This window comes from Dicentrarchus labrax, unplaced genomic scaffold (genome assembly GCF_905237075.1).
Source record: "Dicentrarchus labrax unplaced genomic scaffold, dlabrax2021, whole genome shotgun sequence".
Classification (NCBI taxonomy): domain Eukaryota; kingdom Metazoa; phylum Chordata; class Actinopteri; family Moronidae; genus Dicentrarchus; species Dicentrarchus labrax.
The window spans coordinates 26,059,061-26,080,423 of NW_026136714.1; the positions used below are offsets into that span (position 1 = coordinate 26,059,061).

At 41.1% G+C, this 21,363-nt stretch overlaps 1 protein-coding gene across 2 annotated transcripts in view; it reads right to left on the reverse strand.

The window, feature by feature from the left end:
- Nucleotides 1-2,042: 2,042 nt before the first annotated feature.
- mamdc2a (MAM domain containing 2a) overlaps nucleotides 2,043-21,363 on the reverse strand; it is a 32,991-nt gene continuing 13,670 nt past the window's right edge. The window contains exons 4-14 of one of the 2 annotated variants that reach the window (XM_051422162.1): nucleotides 18,446-18,530; nucleotides 18,188-18,313; nucleotides 13,728-13,984; nucleotides 11,525-11,618; nucleotides 10,181-10,327; nucleotides 8,654-8,919; nucleotides 8,391-8,487; nucleotides 7,413-7,559; nucleotides 6,861-7,120; nucleotides 5,954-6,038; nucleotides 2,043-5,708 (exon numbers count right to left, since the gene is read on the reverse strand). In XM_051422162.1, coding sequence (XP_051278122.1) covers nucleotides 5,647-5,708; nucleotides 5,954-6,038; nucleotides 6,861-7,120; nucleotides 7,413-7,559; nucleotides 8,391-8,487; nucleotides 8,654-8,919; nucleotides 10,181-10,327; nucleotides 11,525-11,618; nucleotides 13,728-13,984; nucleotides 18,188-18,313; nucleotides 18,446-18,530 — 1,626 coding nt within the window. In that variant the 3' untranslated portion in view covers nucleotides 2,043-5,646. Of the gene's footprint in view, nucleotides 5,709-5,953; nucleotides 6,039-6,860; nucleotides 7,121-7,412; nucleotides 7,560-8,390; nucleotides 8,488-8,653; nucleotides 8,920-10,180; nucleotides 10,328-11,524; nucleotides 11,619-13,727; nucleotides 13,985-18,187; nucleotides 18,314-18,445; nucleotides 18,531-21,363 lie in introns of those variants that run through there. The other variant, XM_051422163.1, reaches the window with a different exon arrangement.

Genomic DNA, 21,363 nt, shown 5'->3' on the forward strand with positions numbered 1-21,363 from the left:
GTGTGTATCTTTGGTTTCTCTCATGGTATACAGTGTAAATTAGGGTTTGCATCAAGTATATTTTAAGCTACAGAGCTTCAGAAGCAATGCAGGAAGACACGATGAACCTAATGGTAAATTATGTTTTATCCTTAGATATAGCTAGAATCTGAATGGCTCTTGAACTGCATGCACAATAATAAATACAAGTTTTCCAGCTACTGCACCAACCAGTAGGGTATAATGTGGAAAATATGTACATTTAGGAATATTGGCACAGGGACTTTTACTACATCCTGACTGTAGCACATGAGAGAACCTGTGAACCAGCAGACCACATCTCAATGAAAACAAACAGCAGGGACTCAACTATCTTCCTCTAGAATCACTCTGTACACCTTTTTAAATTGTGAAAAGGACAAAGACAGGAGAACTAAAGAAGGATGTGAGTCCACTGAGGCTGCCTCCATTAGAGGGCGCTCCTACCTAACAATGATTCCTTTACACCTGTAGAAGTGTAGAATCTCTGAGCTGAAGTGTGAACAGATTGTTGTCTGGGTCAAGGTCAGAGTTTGGGACTTTCCTAGACATTTCTGGCTTCATGTGAAATTCCTGCACAGCCTTAAATACTGTACATGTTGGAAAAAAACATTTTGCCACAAGCAGTATCTAATTTCTTACATTTTTGCTTATATTTTTCAAAAATCACTGCAATGTTGATCACTACAGTCAGACTTTAGTCTCTCGATGGATCCCAGTTCTATTCCTGCAGGCCTCACTTCACACCTCACTAGGACACTTCAAACAGGCAATATTGTAAATTCTGATTCTATTTGTGACAAAACAATCTGGACAGTATCAGATTTAAGTCAATTTTCACAGCAGAAGTTTGGCCTTGTTGTAGAAGGAAAATCACAGGTGTTAATGACATTAAGGATGGCTCTGAGCTTCCAAGTGTCCCAGTAAGCCATGACAGGGTGACAGCGAGCCAGCATGTACAATACCAGACAGTGAAACTGAATTCAGCCATCTTTCATTGTATTATTTAGACCTGTGCTTTTCCTGCTGTGACATGTCATCAGTGACAAAGGCCTGATGTGTCATTCATGGTGAAAAGTGAGTGAATGTTTTGTTTGATTGGTGGTTGTGCTACATGGACAGAGGTTTGGCATAACCCTTTTTGCTGAATAGTGATGCTTTGTGAGTGATAGATGTACATAAATACTGCGTAGCACACATTCAGCTGCATGCAGCAACTTTCTCAGCGTTACATTTCTCCTATTTCCTCTTAATATTCTGTTAGGAAAACTCAACTCCAGATTCACCAAATTTTCTTAACTACGGAAGCATATTGCATTCACTTGAAATATAATTTTTTGGTTTGTTTTTCGGAGTAGTTATTTCTGTTTTTCTGAAAAATTTTTTTCTGTTTTTCAGAGTAATTTATTTTATGGTTGGTTTTTCAAGCGTAATTTTTTCCCGATTTTCTGCATAATTTCTTATTCTTCTGTTTTTCAGACTAATCAGTTTAGAGTGGCCACGAGATAGTTCCCGTGGCCACGCATTTTATTTTTTTATATCCAATGTCACCAGGAAGATTAACTCATGTGAACTTAAAGTAGACCCCCCAAATACAAGTAAATACAGGGGGAACGTTTAGGCCTGATGGCGCCAATAGAGGAACGATCAGGAGCCACCAAACCTCATCCTAACCATAAACATCCGTACCAAATATCCTGCTTACTAGATAGTACTTGTTATTACATCTCACTCAGGATCAAAGTTTTGATGGGACAGACTGTCCACAATATTTTGTACATTCAATGTAGTGGCCAAATAGACCTTTTTCCCAGCAGCCATTTTGATACTAAATAGTACGGTAAACACAGGTGCTTCTATTGCGCATGTTGGCTCACTGGATAGGGTCTGCTACATTAAATGAAATGGAACCTTAATCATTGCTAACCTGTGTTTACCCTACTATTTAATGTCAAAATGGCATATACCTCCTTGTGTATGTCAACAGGGAACATCTCTAGCAAATGACAGGGTCAAGAGCTCAGTTACTGTTGGATAGTTTATTGCAACCTGGGTCTAAGTGTCCTAACAGACATTCCAAAAGATGTCATGCAGATTTTAAACAAGCTCCCAGGTTCCATCCATCCAATCGCACGCTTTCCCAGACCAGGTCACAGTGACAGGAGGCTTAGCAAAGAAGTCTGGTGTCCCTTCCGACCATGTGTTCCAGTTCCTTGTGGGAAAGATGAGATATATACCGGAAATTGTCAAACGGTCGCCAGGGCCTTTATTTACCTCAGGGGCGGAGAGGACCAGGGCTTTATTTCTAATTTCCCCTGTTCCCCAGTTAATGCTAACTTAAAACCTCCTACATGTTTACCTGTCATCTTGGTAAATTTGATATAATGTCCATTTCCACAGCCTTAATTCCATCAATGCACAAACAGAGTCATGTCAGGTATTCCACTCTGTCTTTTTACCCTAACGACGTGAAGCTACCAAGAAAGAAACTCAAGAGTTCCGCTCGAACATTTCAGGAAATGTTGAGTTTTGTTGATGGAGTACAACTGGGATTAATGAGAGGATGAAAAAAGTTATTATTATTATTATTATTATTATTATTATTAGCTGTGGAAATGAACACTATGCTAAATTTACCACGTTAGCTATCGTTGTAGGCTACAACAGCTGATTGGTTGTTTTGGTGCAGGCCCGGTGGATTCTTGTAAATGCCATTAGGAGCTCTAGGAGGAGCCAGAGGAACCTGATTGTTTCACAGATTATCTGTCTCATGTTCTACTGTGTAGTAGTAGTAGTAGTAGTAGTAGTAGGAACTGTGTGATGCTAATGAGTCAGCATGGATCAAACCTCTAGGGAAGGTTTCCAGCACCTTACTGAATCCATACCTTGAAAAGATACTAATGATTTACATTTCAAAATGTATTTATAATAAGTCAAAATGCAACAATGTGGGGGTTGTTAAGCTCTTCATGCCTGACTGGTTGGCCACCCCTGGCCAAGGTAGTGATTGAAGACTGAATCTGGACTCACAGTGGAGCAAAATCTGACCAACAAATAACCAAAACAGCCTTATTATATGAGATGAGATGAGATATGTAGGAAGTATCAGCAGAATTGTATGTATTGGCATTCAAACTTGAAACTTGTCCATAGCTAAGCATCCATTTCTAAATTCAAACACTATATAAACAAATATATACAGAGCAGAGCTAATGAACAAACAGTGCAACAGTGGAAAAGTATTATTATTAAAAAAAAAAAAGGTTTACAAGATCTAATTTCTCAGATTGAATGTCCAATGCTTTTGCCGCAGAAGCTGAGGTTTGCCGGCAGGAGAAAAGTGTATTGCTCATTGTTAATGTTGTTGTGATGTTGTGTGTGTTTGTTTCCTCCTAGACGAACTACGGCAGCAGTCAAGGCCCAGTGCCACTATGCAAAGATATTTTATTTCAGCCCTTTTTTTCTTCCATGCCCTTTTCCAGTTCCCACAGAGAAGGCTCCAGTAAGGTGGGCCACGACCTCCCTGAGCTGAAAGGTTGATTATCTGACTTTTCCATCAGTTCTCTTTGGAAAGCAATTAAATATCAAACATCCAATTCATGAATGCCTTTATGTTAATTGTGTGTACTTTATAGGATAAGGTTGGCAATATCTTCTTGTCAAAAGATTTCCTTAAAAATATCCAAACCAACGATGAATGTATCTACTAACTAGCATTGTGTTAACCCAAAGCCTGATATACAGCGATCAGCCATAACATTCTGTTTTATTCTGTCAATAATGTTCTGCAGCCCCATACCAACAGACTGCTCTGCACTGTGTGTTCTGACCCCTTTCTATCAGAACCAGCATTAACTGTTTCAGCAGTGTGAGCTACAGTAGCTCGTCTGTTGGACCACACGGGCCAGCCTTCACTCCCCACGTGCATCAATGAGCCTTGGCCCTTCTTTTCCTTCCTTGGAGCACTTTTGATAGATACTGACCTCTGCAGACCGGGAACACCCAACAAGAGCTGCAGGTTTGGAGATGCTCTGACCCAGTCGTCTAGCCATCACAATGTGGCCCTTGGTCAGTCGCTGCCCATTTTTCCTGCTTCTAACACATCAACTCTGAGGATAAAATGTTCTGTTGCTGTCCAATATATCCCACCCACTGACAGGAGCCATGATAACCAGATAAGCAGTGTTATTAGGATAAGGAGTTATAACTTTTACTTTGACATAGAAATGATCTTATCTCTTACCCAAGAAGCACCCACGTCTGTGGTGCATTAGCTTTATGAACAATGTATGAATGATCAGCTAAAGGTGTGAGGCAGGTGCTGTCAAATTTAAGTTAATTTGAGATTCATACATCACAGGTGTGTAAGTTACAAATGGGCTTTTTAGAACCTGTGGAAGGGAAGGGTTTTATGCTTGGTATCTTTTTTTAATTAAACGCGAGCACAGTGTCAGAAATTATGTTAAGACTAAGTTTAAAGGACCAGCGTGGAGGATTTAGTGACATTTAACGGTGTAGTTGCAGATTGTAACTCACTCAAGTACACGAACAGGCCTGTCTAGAGCCAGTGTTCTGGGTTCCTGTAGAAACTTGGCGGTTCAACATGGCAGACTCCATGGAAGGCGAGGTAAGGTAACAATTACAGAACAATTCAATTTTCAGTTGTCGGTTTAAGTTGTCTTGCAACTCTTTCCCAGTACTACCGTTCCAATGTCAAAGGTCTGCCGAGGATCTATTGGTAGAAATTTAATATTATATTCATAAGTATGTAATGTATGTAATATATGCTTTCATTAGTGTATTTTTATATATATGCAGCCTATGTATATATGTGTGTATATGTATATGTATATGTACATGTATACCTTACTGACCTGAAAATAGGAATTGTTATGATTTTGTTACCAAAGAATGAGCCTTTTACATCTACAGACAACATGTTTCTACAGTATCCCAGAACTGACAAACAAAACACTTTTTTGTGTGTATTTTCCAGCTACCGTAGTTTCTCCTTTGTGCTTTGAATGGGAGGGGGAAGCGAGGGAGTCGCAATCTACACCACTAGATTCCACTATATCCTACACTCTGGAGCCTTAATATGTAAAATATTATCACCCTAGACAGTGAAATATTTATATTTAGAGGAAAACTCAGAATGTGTTTGGCCTCCACAGTGCTGGGTTTCCTTTCAGGAGGATGCATTTGTAAATGACCTCACTATACCTGACCACTGAAGGAAAGCGCCTTTTATCATTGACTTGTGGCATACCTGGCAAATATTTCAAATACTTCTTGTGCAAAGTGTCAACAGGCCTTAACACTGGATTGTGGTTGTTTGATTGAATGTCACAAGACTGAGACGTGAGATGTATGAATGTTGACGACCGTTCCCCAGCACATTATACAATTCCATCATCTGGCATCAGACACTGAAAGCACAAACACTGACATTGAGGAAGACAGCAGTACAGTGTGGTGGAGGTTGCAGCTGCAACATAAGCATTGCTCTACAATGTTGTAAATTGTCATGGTGGATTGTTCACATTCATACTTCTGAAAGCCACCCAGCCCCCAGCCCAACCAGCCAAAACTACCAAGCGTTTATACAGAAAGACTCTCCCGCCAGTCTCAGTTCTCAATCTCATTGAAATACTCTGAGGAGCCAGAGTATGGAGTGATGTCACCAGGATCTGAAAAGGAGGACAAGACAACACAGATATCACAGTTCCACTTATAAAACAATGCATATTGTATTAAACACTCTGAACAAATATGTAAACTATTATCAGGTCTAGTTTGGGATTTTGGATATTGCTCTTGTACAGTGATAATATGTCGACACATACACAATACAATACAATATGACACAGTAGGGACACAACAACAGCTGTTTAGAATGGAATAGATAGGATTTTAGACTGTGTATTACACTAACCTTCACACGGTCCCCTTTTAAAACGGATGTCATCAATAGCAATATCACTTCTTAGTGATGGGCCTCGGATGGCTTCAAATATAATCTGCAGGAAACACAAACTATGTGACTACAATGGCCATGTGAAACTGAGTGAAACTGAAACGTGTTATGGACCTCATTTACCCTGATTTGCTGCATAGAACGCTAAATAATGTTCAGTAAAGGAATGTTTGAAAATCTACTAGCATTTCGGAAAGGCTGTTAAGTTGGCAGACGGGCAGATGAACTGAAAAATTATCAGCATGAATCTCTAACTGTCTATTTTAGGCAAAACTATGCAGGATTTTTCCATTGCTGTGTAAATGCTCTATTCAAAGTTGGCCCCTCCCCCCCAACTCAACTGAGAGCAGCGATGGTAGAACAAGATAGATGGTGACGGACGAAACGAGGCGATGTTATAGAGAACAAAGTAGTGAATCAGAGAAATAAAATGTTATTTTCTGATTGCTTCACAGCGGTTATGTTCTGAAGCACCTCTGCACAATCCTGCAGGAAGATTTTTGCACTGTCTGCTGTGTGCTCAATTTTATCCTGACCTCTCACCCTAGCACTGCCTAAAGGTTGACCCCCGGAAATCTCCCGCACACAACAAAACAAGAAAAGACAGGCAGAGGGACTGCAGGGTCTCTGTAGATACAGACACCGCCACACACTTCTAAAGGGTCATATGTGATGATTGGTGAGATTGTTAACTATGAGCTTTTTGTTTATCATTCAGTGCAAAGAATTCAAAAGAGGTGTACTGTGAGGAGAGGGAATCTATTGCACTGGTGTATCTAGCAAAATATGGATTCATGTATCAGCGTTTTCTCACTATCTTTATGTGAGGAGACAGTCTGTGACTATAATCTACACACTGACGTACCTGGTGTCGGACATCGCAGTGGTAGTCCACCATGGCCCTCATCCAGCTGACGCTCTGCTCGCCGCGCAGTCTCCAAAGCAGCGTGTCCCGCTCTACGCTGCCGTGGCGCAAGAGCACGCTCAGTATCCCGGTGCCAGACCCGTACATGTGGTAGTAGAAGATCAAACACTGAGGGGACGAGGAGCCCCGCAGGTCAGAGGTCAGCAGTCGAGCCTTGTGACCCGGCCGCATAAGCGATGCCTCGATGTACATGAAGTAACCTGAAGGAGGCACACAGTGGACAAAACCGTGAATAACACACTTTACAGTGCGGACTGTATTGATCCCAGTGGTTCCCATTTGTTATTGTAGCTGTGAAAGGGCAACACATAAAGAAGAACTGCTGTGTGAATAAGAACAATGAGAACAGAGACTATGAACATCCAACAGCTCCAGTATACGGACACCTTCTGCGTTCAAATGTTGGACCACACACAGGGTTCCATCCAGCCATCATGTGGGTGTCTGAGCTCTGAATAAATGAATAAAACAATGAATGAGGAAATGACTCACCCACCCCAGTAGTGTGGTCTCCTCTGGGTCCTGTATAGGAGGTGGGGGTGTGTCCTCGGACTCGCAGCCAGTCGGCTTTGTCCTCTTTCTTATCCTGGATGTAGCCACAGATTCCGCTTTCAAAGTTACACTGGCCTGGGAGGGAGCCTGTGGAGCAAACACACACGGTCACACACACACACACACATAACAGCCTTCCCTTTTCTGGGAAGGGTTTCTACAAGTGTTTGGAACCTGGCTGCCAGCTGACACGTGGCATTGTGCAAGATAATCTTAGGCTCTTAGCAATGGAAACCCATGTCATTAAGAACTCTGAACAATTCATGTACTGAAGGGGTGGACAAATGATTTTTACACACTTCAGTATTCAGTGCTCCTATTTTGTGAGTTTGTGTCCTACCACTTCACAGCTGAACCGTTGCAAGTGAGAGCTCTTCGTTGCAAACCATACGACTGCAAATGTTTGACAATGGAAATTCCATGGTTGTGTCCTTGGTTTTATGCACCAATTAGCAATGGGTGTGGAGGGGTGTCTATATATTTCTGGCCATATAATGTAACGTTAAAGTTATAATCCTTAAAGCAAACCCTGTTTTTGATACTACTTACGGTCAACATTTTTTCTGCAATAGGGAGCACTAACACCACCCATAGTGTTGTGTGGCTCGCCCCAATACAGTTGTCATGAATAGGGAATTTAGCTATAGACACCAAAACTGCCATGGAGGTTGTTGCTTGTTCAATGTTAAGTATTGCAATGAGCTGTTGTGTGTCACTGTCTAGGGTGATGAATCTGGGGTTTGAACTGGCTGTTCCCCAACATTTTGGCAGGGACTGATGGCCAAAAGGTGGCTTTAATTGATCCGACCAATGATTTTCCAATCTGGCAGTAGACTTTCTTATTTTGTACTGACCTGGTCTAAGAAGACAATATAAAGTTTCTGGAACTTTAAGGGGGCTCCTTAGAGAGTCTTTTACCTGCTGTGATCTGACAGTCCCCCAGGGTGACAGTGATGTCATCTATGCCCACCAGGCCACATTCCCAGAAGTTCGTACATATGCTGACAAACACAAACTGGGAAACAGAGAGAAAGACTGAGTACTGCTATTAAACCATTTATCCAGTCTATTCATAATTCCCTCTATTCACCTCTCATCCATTCATCCATCCATCCATCAACCTTTTTTTTCTACATTCAGATCATTTAAAAACATCAACCTCTACATCTAGTGCTTCGTACCTTGGAAACCATGGGCTTCGTGTAGGTGATCTCCACCTCAGTCCATACAGACCTGGAAGTGTCAGCCAGGCCCCACACCTTCTCCTGGGCCACATTGTTCTCATCATAAATGTAAAGAACAAGAGCGTTGTCTACTTTCCTAAAGCCATGAAGCAGGTAGAAGAACCTCAGGCAGTATTTGTGGTTCCCCGGTAAAAAGGGACCATGAAGCCGACCCATATAACCAGGCTTTGAAGTGAAACGAGTGTTTGCCAGGAGGAAACAGCCTAAGAAAAATAAGAAAAGGAACATAATTAAGAACAAGAGTGGTAATGTTACTTCTACTACAACGGAACACTGTGCAAAGTAAAATGTCGTCCATCATGAGGCAGCAAGTGAGGTTTTCTTGCCTGGGTTAAGTGGGTTGAGAGTTGCAAGGAAGAGTGGAACAACCTCAAATTCATATTTCTGTACATCACTGGGATGTCTCATATAATATGTATACGTATATGTTGTTACAATCCAACACAGCTTTATTTTGAACAAAATACCCCAGCAAATACTCCAAATACTGAAATGTAATAGTTAATTTTCCTAAATTTCCCATGCCCACTTTGGAATTCATGAACTTAACAATTGTAATGTAACCTGTATCCATTATCACTGCTCCTATTTCCTACTTTCCTCTGTTCTCCATCCAGTTTAAGGATGACTTCCTGAACCTGAATTAGGACATTGCTCCGGAGTTGATACTAAAGTTCCACATACTTTCAAATCTCAACAAGGTTGAACATAAAAAATGAACCATCTTCTTATTACTACATCTGTATTGAGATTTAGGAAAGTAGTCTGACATATCTTCACTATGTTGTCACCTGGACTGCATCGTTGCTAGCTTTACATGAAGAACAGCAAAGGAAATGAGTCTTGTGTCACGGTTTTGGGTTTACTTGGGTCTGTTATTTCCATTTTATTTGGTAAACGTCTCGTCTTCTGTCTTGTTTAAATTCACTTCCTGTCTTTGTCTGTTTTCCCTATAGCTTTGATTGTCTGCATCACCCTGATTATTTTCACCTGGCTCCCATTATCCTTCCCCTCAGCTGTGTATTTAGTCTTTGTGTCGGTTGGTTACGTTGTCCCTGTGTTGTCTGTTGGATTTTTTTTGCTTTTGCAAACTGAAACACAGTCAAGTGGTTTGTGCTGGCTGTTGTTTTGGGCCAGCGGCCAGCACGGGCCTGGATTCAGCTAAACCAAACAAACCATGTAAATGACACACTCAAGCTTTTGAATTTTTAACAGTGTATATCTAAAATGTTCCCATTTGTGAAATTAAGTGCAAATGCAAGGAAGGACCTCGTACTACATCCTCACAGGGTTTTTTAAGTTGAGGATATATGAGGCCCCAGGTTACAGCTCATTAAAGGCCCAGTGGGTAGGATTTAGGCATCTAGCGGTGTGGTTGCAGATAACAAACCCATAGTAAAACAACGTGCCCATAACTCCCTGTCAGTGTGGTCAGTGAGCAGTCTGCGGTGCAGTGTGACTCACCTGATCCTGTGGTATGGTCTCCTATCCTGTAGGCATTGGGCTTCACTGAAATCCTGCTCCACTCCTTACTCTCTGCTCTCTCCTGATAGTACAGACACAGCCCATTCTCAAAGTCACAGTTGGCTATGGAGGGGTCAATGGTCGGCTCTGGAACGCAAAACACAGCATCTCCAATCTGAATTGATTTTCATGTTTCAAATACTTACACTCTTTATACTTACTTATCTACTACTTGTAGTAATATGAATATTTGCCATGCTAGCCAAAGTTTGATGAGTAGGACAATATAAATGCAGAGGTAGCTTGTTAAGCCTCAACTTAACATTTCCATTTTGCAGACTTCATGGTTTTTAGCCTATTCTGTATCACAATAAAAAAACAAAATCACATTTTATAGACTGATCTAACGTGAGAAGAAGCTCTTAAAACAGGCTCATCCACAGTGTGTGGTTACGAGTAATGGCTGTGTGTACTGAACCGTGAGCTGCTGGTAGTCTTCGTGTTAATGTGACGACATTCAGTTCAGAACTGAGCCACGTTGGATGGGTTAGGAAAATATTACAGGCCTGTGCAGAACGCCATCGTGGCCTGTACAGTGACTCGGGTGCCTACTCACTCAAACACGAGGCCAACAAAATTTATGATCACAGTTACATAACAAGGTGCATGTATGAATGGGGCCTCGGGCAGATTGCTGTGAAATTTGGAACCCTTAATGAACTTAATATTTCCCATTCGCACAAACTTAACCTTTTTAGTCCGCACAACCGTAACCCATAGTTACTCTGACTCTAATGTATGCATGTTGGGTGCCTGACCATAAGCATCGTCTATATTTCTCTCTTTCTTTTGCTCTCATTTCTTTTTTCACTCACCTTTTGTCTCCCTCTCCCTTTTTTGCTTTCTCCTTCATCCTTTCGTTCCCTCTTTTTTCTGGTTTTCTGACTCTTCTCTTCCTTTCTAAATTTAATTCTTGCCTTTACCTCCGCCACAGCCTGTTCACCTTGCTGCTATCTTATATCAGTCATGGGTTTTGAGTGAGACTTTTTTGCTTTTTCCTTTGCCTCCCTTTTTAAGTGCCTCCCAGGGGGTTCAGTGGGGGGAGTTGTTGAGAATCTCTGAGCCTAAACCTCCTAACCCCAACACTAAAAACCAAATCAATAGTGCACTCTTCCACACTTATGCTCTGTGAGGTGTAATTAACATTGCAGCCTCCAGTGGCCACAAGTGAGGAGTCCAGCATATGTAACAGCCAGCCAAAGTGAACCAGGACTGAGATACAGAACAGTCTTTATGATTGTGGTTAATCATTAGCACCCCGAAGATCCAGACGTCTTCTCTCACCTGTGTCTGTGTGGCAGAATTCAGGGGAAAAGGTGATATCATCTATGGCCACGTATCCACCTCTGGCACTGTTGAAAGCCACCTCAAACACCACCTGGTAACACACACAGACATAAACAGCAACCATTAACAAATAAGCAACGTATGACTGAGAGCTATTAATCCCGAGAACATGCTCTGTGAACTGTTAAAGACATGTTGCGAGCCTATGACATATACTGATAGATGAGACAGCTGCAAAAGCCAGACGGTGACATCAGCGTGGGGTAAATTCAGGAACATGGGTTAGTCAGCAGAGCGCTGGTTGATGGAAAACCTCTGTACGACTTTTGGCTCAACTGGACAGAGGAACCGACCCAGTTAGTAACGTTACGCAAGCCTCTTTCCACAGAACAGCAGCAGGCTGTGGGAGGTGTTCTGGCTGAAAGCACAAGGAAAGGAAGCCGTGGAGTCAGAGGGAAGAATACTCATTTCAAAGTACAGTGGAAAACCCACAGAGGAGAGAGTGCATGTGTGTGTGTGTACTCAGCTGCACACAACACAACAATAAGAGAGAGTACCATATGTTTTGTTTTTTTTCCTTGCAGCTTAAGATGAAAAAGAAATGAAAGGAAAGCCAAGTGCTTGCTCATGGTGGTACTGTTGGGTCTCTGTAATTAATGTTAAAGAGTTCGGTCTAGACCTGCTCTATTTGAAAAGTGTCCTGAGATAACTTCTGTTATGAATTGGCGCTATACAAATAAAATTGAATTGAATTGAATTGAATTGAATTGAAACAAGAGGCTCCCTGCAACATATGCCTGTACACACTAGACTAATAACACAAGAGACACTTAATATGTCATATATCATATATATATATACATATATATATACAGTATCATAGTTTAAAGCAGATGAAATGAGAAAGTGCCCACAGCCCTACAACAAGAGCTAAATTTTTTTCTATCAAAAATTTAAGATGAAAATGACATGACACATAAAAGTGTCTTAAGTTGTTGGATGTGAAAGTTTTAGCTGCAGTCAGATTTCTAGGCTATATGGAGAGTCGTCGAAGGCAATTTCACTCAGCTATAGTGTGTTAATCTAGGAGACCTAGAGGTTAAAGCACTGACAAAGAATGAGAAACCATGTTGATGGGAAATATTGATAGTACAACATATAAAATGTTAATAATGATTTTGTAACTTTATTTTTTATTCTTTAGACAGTTTTCCTAAAATTTGCTAGGGTCACTGTGGCAAACACTGTCAAAAAATAAAACCCTTTGACTCATGAATTTCTGTCCTACACACAAACGCGTAGTTGAACACTGGAAGTTGAAAGTGTTTTTTGAATGTACGTAATTATTGACCTTTAAGGTTTAAAATGTACAGGTTTTATCTGACAGGACACTAAACCCTGTAAGGGTACTGTATTTGTCAGCATCTTTAGAGGTGGTCTCAGTCTACACCCTCATATATATCTGCATCTACACAGACTGTACAAGACCATGGGAAGGAGAATCAAAGGTTTTTCAGTTTCTGCAGTCAAACAAACTCCTCCACAGTAACAAGGCCAACACAGAAAGGATGAGCTTCCTCCCACAGGCCATAAGGATCATTAATATGGCGACTGCCAAGGGTCAGGACAATGCTCTCTGCTGATGACTGCAAGAAATGTGCTGCAGCTATCAACCCTTATGCAGCACGCTTAGACAGAATAGATGCAGTTGGTTGAAGAACATGTGCATTATTAAGCAGCATTACATTTTCATTATGTCGGGGGACTTGCATTACAGATCTAAGAAGAACTATAAAAATCTGTGCAGCAGAGGCTGAGAATATCCTGACTTTTAGTCTCCAGTCCTTATGGGGATCCAACATTTCCAATGATGCAACTTGATGGCATATTTTGTTGCCACATCCGCCCACATCTTTCAAACTCCAATGGTCCTTTGAGACACAGTTTCTGTTAGAAATTTGTGGTGTTCAAGCCCAAGCTGAGATCACCCTGATGACATTATCAGATTATTTTCAGATTTGACAAAGCTCCTCCACAGAAGTCATTATACATACACTAAATAGGTCTGCATTGCACTGCAATAATTGCTGGAACATAGTCATCATTCATGTTATACGAATCAGAACAGAACATATTGCTTTTTTTGTTCATCCAGTTTCTTAGTGCACTGATAATTGTGCATGCTACCTCCAGTACTGACCTCCAGGGGGTGTGGGGCCTTGATGTCAACGCTGACCAGAGTCCATCCGGCGGTAGCGTACACCTCCGGCCTCCAGATCTCCTCATAGTGGCCCAGCTGGTCTCGGGTGAAAACTGAAAAGATGTTTCCCCTCTCCTGGTCTCGGTGGTAGTAGAAGGACAGGCAGCCAGCCATGGGCACCGTAGTCATGGGTGAGGTCAGCTTGGCCACTTCCTGGAAGTGCTTGGCATACACAGAGTCCACATACATGTGGTGGCCTGGAGCAGTGGAAGATATAGATGAGGGTACACGGTTATGGGATGATACAGTCACATTTATAGGATGTGTGTGGTTTTACAAGCTGCCATAAGACTGTGGAAATGAACTAATGGATTGTTACTAAGGGTGCACGAAAATATCGATACACCTGAGTATTGCAATATTTTGTTTTGCGATAATGTGTTGATTTTTGTGTTTTAACCAACTGGTAGATAGCAGTGAAGAACTGAGGCCTCTGATGATGGATGTTATAGTTACTGTACAAATACAGTTTTCCTAAAATTAGATTTTTTTTTAATCGCAATTCCTCACCTTGCTCGCAGTATCGTTGTATGTTGAAATGTAAACTCTGTATCGGGATATGTATCGTATTGCTAGATTCTTGCCAGTACACAGCCCTAATTGTTATGGTGGCTGGTGTATAGTGATTTACACACACGCCTCCACCAGTATTTGGAGATTAAACAGATGTTTTATGTACAAACTGCAGCGAGCACTGACTACAATATGCTTTTAAGCATATAAAGCAGAGATGGATCACCACAAGCCACTGTGGTCCAAACAAGCAGGTCTTCATTGTAACCAAACAATACAGTAGCTCATTTCACTGGCCAGCACACCTTCCTGATTACAGATTCTGCCTCCAGAACCATCAATCCATATAAACTGACTGTCAAACTACAGAGCCTCAGTATCTGCAACTTTATGCAGCTGGAACCTTGGTTGTTTCAAACTGGTAGACCACAAACTGATAGAAGTGGGAATATTTTGTGATCCACATAGATTGTGTCATGGCCAGGTGGCTCATGTAAATTAGATTTGTAATTTCAGTGGGATTTCGCCTGGTTTAAGTTTAAGTTTATTTAAATTCAGCACATCACCACCATTACCACGGCACGTTGCAGAGTAGCTTCCTCAAGCTGTGCTACATTTTTGTTTTTATCTGTTATTTTTTGCCTTTATTACCAAAGCACATATGACAGAAAAACACTCATCAGTGTCAGAAAAGGAAGTGCAACAGACCTTGACACAATCACTGCCCACAACATCTTTGGGAACAATAAGAGCCGGGCAAAGAGCTGAGCTAACCGAACTGCTCCGCTACCCAGCCTACTCTGGTCACAGGAAAATAAAATGGATGTGGAATATTAATGGATTAAGAATCAAGTTTACCCGGAAACTGGAAATCAGAGACTGTTGTGTCCACCCATGACTGCAATCCAAGGTGCACACAGAAAACAAATTATAGCAAGACCAAGGAGCAGAATGTTGATTTCAGGAAAAGGGAGGCAAAGACACAGAGCCATGTGTACATCAGTGGAGCAGAGGTAGAGTAGGTAAACAGTTTCAGGTTCCTGGGAATCAACATCATAAAAACCTGTCATGGTCATTTTACATCTCCACCCTGGTTAAGGACATTTGAGAAAGCAAAATTCCTGTGCCAAGTTCTTAACTTTTAAAGAGGAACGATCGCATCCTGACTGGTGCATGGCCCAGGACAGGAGGATGCCACAGTGGGTGATTTAAACCACCCAGAAGATCATTAGTACTCAGCTACCCAGCATCAGTGATAATGGTGAGGCGATGTGCCTGCACAGATACTATAAGACAGCACACACCCCAGCCACAGCCTGTTCACCCTGCTGCTATCTGGCAAGAGATACAGCAGTATCCGCTACCGTACCACCAGACTACAGAGCAGCTTCTTCCCTCAGGCTGTGAGACTCAACTCATCCTCCGCACATGGAACTTTACACTGACACTGCAGTTCTGCAAACTGTGGAAAACTTATCATAAGATTGATTGGGAAGATTGGGCCTTATGCAAGAATATTTTTGTACTTTCATCTTAAACATCTCTTGAATTTGTCCATGAGGCAATCCTGCTTAACTGCAACTTTTTTGATCATTAGCAAAACTGACAAACATGCTCAATAAGGCTACAGTGTCTGTTCGATCCATTTGTGGGAACGTTTCATCAAAAAATGTTACCAAAGAATAAAAGTCCTGTCGCCAAGTCCTGCTGAGACACAGAAATATAACGGATATAATGTAACAGTGTAAAATATTGCTACAGTTGTCAATGAAGTCAAAAAGCAAAAAGTGTTGTGCTAAAGCAGAGTGGTGCATGACTTGGGTGGGAAGCAGTCAAGTTGACTCATGGACACGGATTACACAGTATAGTTTATACAGTAGGCAATGTTACACTGTCAGGTGATCCAAGGATGTTTACTTGGACAGTTATCCGGACCCTGAGGCAAAAGTTTGAGAGTGAAAATCTTCCCAACATCTACTGAAGTCTGCTCTCTAATTACACTCATCCACTCTGAACAGGACATTCTGCACTCTGTGGTACTTCTGTCCTATGATTTATTTTGAGTTAACACTAAGACTGTTTTCCTGAGAACCTCCTCCAGCTCCTCCTTCATAAAGCCAGCCATGCAGGTGCACTGTTATGATGCAGCTGTGAGTTAAAATCTATCTTATGTTTCCGTGTATCTTGAGCTAAATGCAGATGAAGAAGTCCGACCTCCACACTGTACAGCATTCTGCGTAATAATAACCAGTTGGGAACTACAGACGTAAACAGCTAACCACACTAGTGACAAATGGAAGCTGTATATTTAGCCACATTTTAGCAGAAATATGTGTTTGGGGAGTTTGGAACATACTGATCATAGGAGCAGACCCAGAAGTGGTTTGTTGTGCAGCGATGGTTTGAAACAGTTCTATGGACATTTTGATGCTGCTATTGGATTCACTGTACCTGCTTAGAATACAAACTGGACTTACATTAGTTGAGAGTATGGTCCTAGTTTATGTTCATGTTATGTTTAGTTTTTTTATTCACTCTCTTGTACCAGGAATACAAAGACATCTACAAAGATAGGCATCTCTGTCTTGTTGGAGCTCAGTCTATTTCTCTATTCATCTTCTCTGAGACATGAGATGCAGAGCCGCTCACTTTCCATGTTGCTGCATGGAGCACATCAGTATTTGCAGGTTGTGTCAGTGCCGGAAAATGCAGGTGACTATTTCTACAATAATATATAATATCCAATATCCAAGTTGGAAGTAACTAACACAACATGCGGCCAGCGCAAAACTGATGCAACACAACAGATTAACATTGGCCACTGATATTGGTGAATGCCATCTTATTTGTCATTTGTCAACAAGGTAAATATTGACTGATACTAATGTTTGGCCAATGTATCGGTGCATCCCCATTCATTATGGCTTTTATTGTATTATGTTTCATGACTACCTCACTTGTTATGTGATTTACATGACCTGGCTATTGTAACACTGCATTTTCCCTTTGGGATTAATATAGTATAGAATACAGCAGTGAGTGACACTCAAGGTAGCAGGTGACCCACGAACATTTTCTAATTTACAATGACATTTTTTTTAATAACATTTTGTTATTGTTTAATAATGTTTCTTGGCAGAAGCGGTGACACTTGATTTCTGACCTCTGGGCAAAGATGAATAAGGATAACGTTGAAAGGTTGACAATGAAAACAGGTAATTCAATGAAAACTGGATGATAGACTCAACTTTGCCACCTTATACCAATCCTACACCACTGAGATTAATTTGCCAAATAACGATAGGTGTATGCAAGGTTGTTCCTGTCTGGTAGCACCGCAAGTAAAGAGAAGATTATTGTATGTAGAGCCAGTGTTTGGTTTGTCTATTCTGGGCTACTGTAGAAAATGGTGCTTCAACATGACCTGGAGTCTGTGGATAAAAAAAGGTTTCGTTCTAAGGTCACAAAAACATTCCTATATTCAGGTGATTACACACTGATGTAAACAAACCTATATTATACTGCATTTCTGTCAGTAGATCCTCTTTAAATATTAAACACTGGACCTTTTACATTTTGGAAGCTATGGATGCAGGTGATGAATGTATACGTGAATGTGTATGATATTTTGTTTATGTAACACAATGCAGCTATGACCAAGCATTTCATCATGTTTTGTCTTTTAAAAACATTAAAATAAACTTTAATTTGATCTCAAACGACAACTAACGGGCCGTCCAAACCAAGAACAATAGCAATAACGACATGAGCTTCGAATGGACAGTACTACTACACGGTACACTGTGTGTGTGTGTGTGTGTGTGTGTGTGCGTGTGCGTGTGCGTGTGCGTGTGTGTGTGTGTGTGTGTGTGTGTGTGTGCATATACCTCGCTGGTTGGTGTGGTTTACAAGCAGATTAGACTCTGTAGCCATACTCCCCCCTACGTACCAGTTGACATTTGGGTTCCAGCTGTTACTGTAACCACACAGGTGATGCTCCTCAAAGTTACACTCTGGTCACAGACAGAGCAAAGACAGCCATTATTTCTTACTCAATTTGATGTATTTTATATGAATAAATACAGTTTCACATCAGAATCACATCATAGGTGAAACATCTCACTTGATATAATGCTGACACTGACCTATGCAGTAACCAGGAACAATGTGAATTTCAAAGATGGCCACGCTGTTCCCTGAGCCACGTTCAGGTCGACCTTCCAGCAAAACCTGTGGAAGAAAAAATAGACTTACAACAGACTGGGATAGAAGGCAGCCAGCAACATTACATCATATCATATTACATACATATTGGATCTACGCTACATGATGCCAAAAATCCTGTCACATAAAAAGCATGTCAAGTCATGTCCTGTTTTCAGCTCAAGTCACATTACATCAATGTCACGTCAATGTCACCATCACCATTGTGACATATACGTGTTTCCTCAAATTAGTACAGCAGAGCATTAAGTTTTACCAAAACGTACTTCAAGTATGATACGTAAAAGTAGTTTACTGATATATGTATAATTTAATACATTTTTTGTATTTAAATTTTTGATATATAAAGTAAATTGTAATTACATACAATAATTCTGTCTGAAATGCTGTGAAGGAAACTGGAAATAAGTTTGTACTTGAGTAAATGTAATTAGTGACATTCAACAGCATATATCTGTCAGATTAAACTCTAAGGTCCTGTATTTGAGGGTGGGTAGCAGCCACAGAATGCTCACAACCAACCATTACACCACTGACTGGTGACATACACAGAGTGGAACACATGCTTGTGACTCTTCAGAGAAAGCGTGTATTAGCATTTTGTGACTGTTTCAGCTGAGTGGGCTGGAACTTGCTGTGGTAGTGGCACTGTGTGAATCACTAGCGCTCACACATCTGCTACTTTTGAGCTCATGCGGCCGAAAGCATGTCCTTTTTTAACAAAGAGGGAAGGTAATGTGGCAGGAAACAAGCTGCTCAAAATTCATCCAAATCACTGGTTTTACACAAACGTCCTGCAGTTACTGAGTTCACTGTTTGGGTTCATTGTACAGTTTTGGATATAATATGAAATATCCATAAATAATGTCACTAAGTCATCTGTGTACTCACTGATAGAAAAGGGCTCCCTGAAGGAAAAAGGTTGTGAACCACTGTTCTAGACGGTTGATTGATGAGTGATCTGTAGACCAGTAGCAGTATTTTAAACCAGTTTTCTGACTTCTACTGGTAACCAAGTCAGGGACTTTAGAACGAGAGTATGTTCTTAGAAAGACACATATGAACATGGCCTGAATCATCACTCACATCCAATCTCACTAACTTTGACTAACTTACTCACTATAAGTGCTTTCACACTGTATCTGCCTACAGACAGTCGACCACTGGCCAAAAATGCAAGTACTAATTCTAGAGCTATATACACTGATCTGTAGCTAGACTTTAGTAATTTGAGATAACTGTGCAGTCAGCCTTTTAAATGTCTGTCATGCCATTACTTTAAGTACCAACGTGATGTAGTTCTGTTTTCCCCTCATAACTCAGCATGGCATGTGGAACAACCTCACAGTCTCCATTACAGAGTTTTAAGTTAATACCACATTACACCATTTGTTCTTTCTCAGGTTCTGTCTGTTCATTTTAAGAACTGTTCCTTCCGGAGAAGACAGTTATGGACGAGGTTAGAGCTCTGGTCAACAATAAGGAAGCTAGTTAAATTTAGAAAGAGGCTGACATGACATCACTGCTTTTTTTTTTATCCCTTGTGGGCACTGGCCTCAAACTCACTCTGTATTTAAGGAGGGTTTGCTTTCTTTAAATTTAGATTAGCAAGCAAAGCTAATATATATATATATACACACACACACACACACACACACACACACATACCTACAGGCATACATTAACAGGCAATTAAACTCACAAAAACCTGACTGGAAGACCTTTGTAATTTGCAGTTAGATAACCAACCACACTGGAAGATTTGGCCATTGAAGCTGTAATGTAGCTTTGTACTACATTGCAGTGTCATGTGGTGTATTAATCAATTCAGGAACTAAAGTTCCAATATTGCACATTCATTTCTGCATTTCCATCAGACCTGACGAACTAATAAGGATGGTTTAAGACACAACTGTCACACACAAGAAAAGAACAACACACTTTGTATTGACTGTGGCGCCGCTGATCTTCATGATCTCTGCATGTAATGAATAGATGAAAACAAAACAAAGTGTTTGATGCTCATTTCTTTCTGTGTTAGCAGATAATAATAATAATAATAATACATTTTATTTATAAGCGCTTTTCTAAATACTCAAAGACACTTTACATAAAAAAAATAAAATAAAAAATAGAATAAACATAAAAGCAGCCAAACAACATCAAATAGTAAAACATTAAAAACACATCAGACTTAGCTAAACATTAAAAGCAATTTTAAAAAGGTGAGTTTTTGTCAGTGATTTGAATGTTGGAAGGTCGGTACAGTCACGGATGGGTTTGGGGAGAGAGTTCCAGAGGGAGGGGCAGCTACAGAGAACGCTCTGTCGCCCCAGGTTCGTGCTTGGTCCGGGGTGGAGGGTCAGGAGGTTTGCTTCAGATGAGCGGAGGCTGCGGGATGGATTGTGGCGATGGAGCAGGTCAGTGAGGTAGGAAGGAGCCTGGTTATGGAGGGCTTTGTGTGTAGGAGGAGGATTTTGAACTGAATGCGCTGTGGAACTGGGAGCCAGTGGAGGGTCTGGAGGACGGGAGTGATGTGATCACGGGTGCGGGTGTGGGTGAGCATACGTGCAGCGGAGTTTTGGATGTATTGTAGCTTATTTAGAGTTTTGGATGGTGTGCCATAGAGGATGCTGTTGCGTAGTCATTCTGGAGGTGATGAAGGCGTGGATGAGGGTTTCAGCAGCAGAGAAGGAGAGTGATGGGCGAAGACGGGCAATGTTCTTGAGATGAAAGAAGGCAGTTCTTGTGATTAGGTTTATGTGATGTTCAAAGGAGAGGTTAGTGTCAAAGATGACTCCGAGGTTGCGACTGTGGGGGGATGGAGACAGGGTGGAGT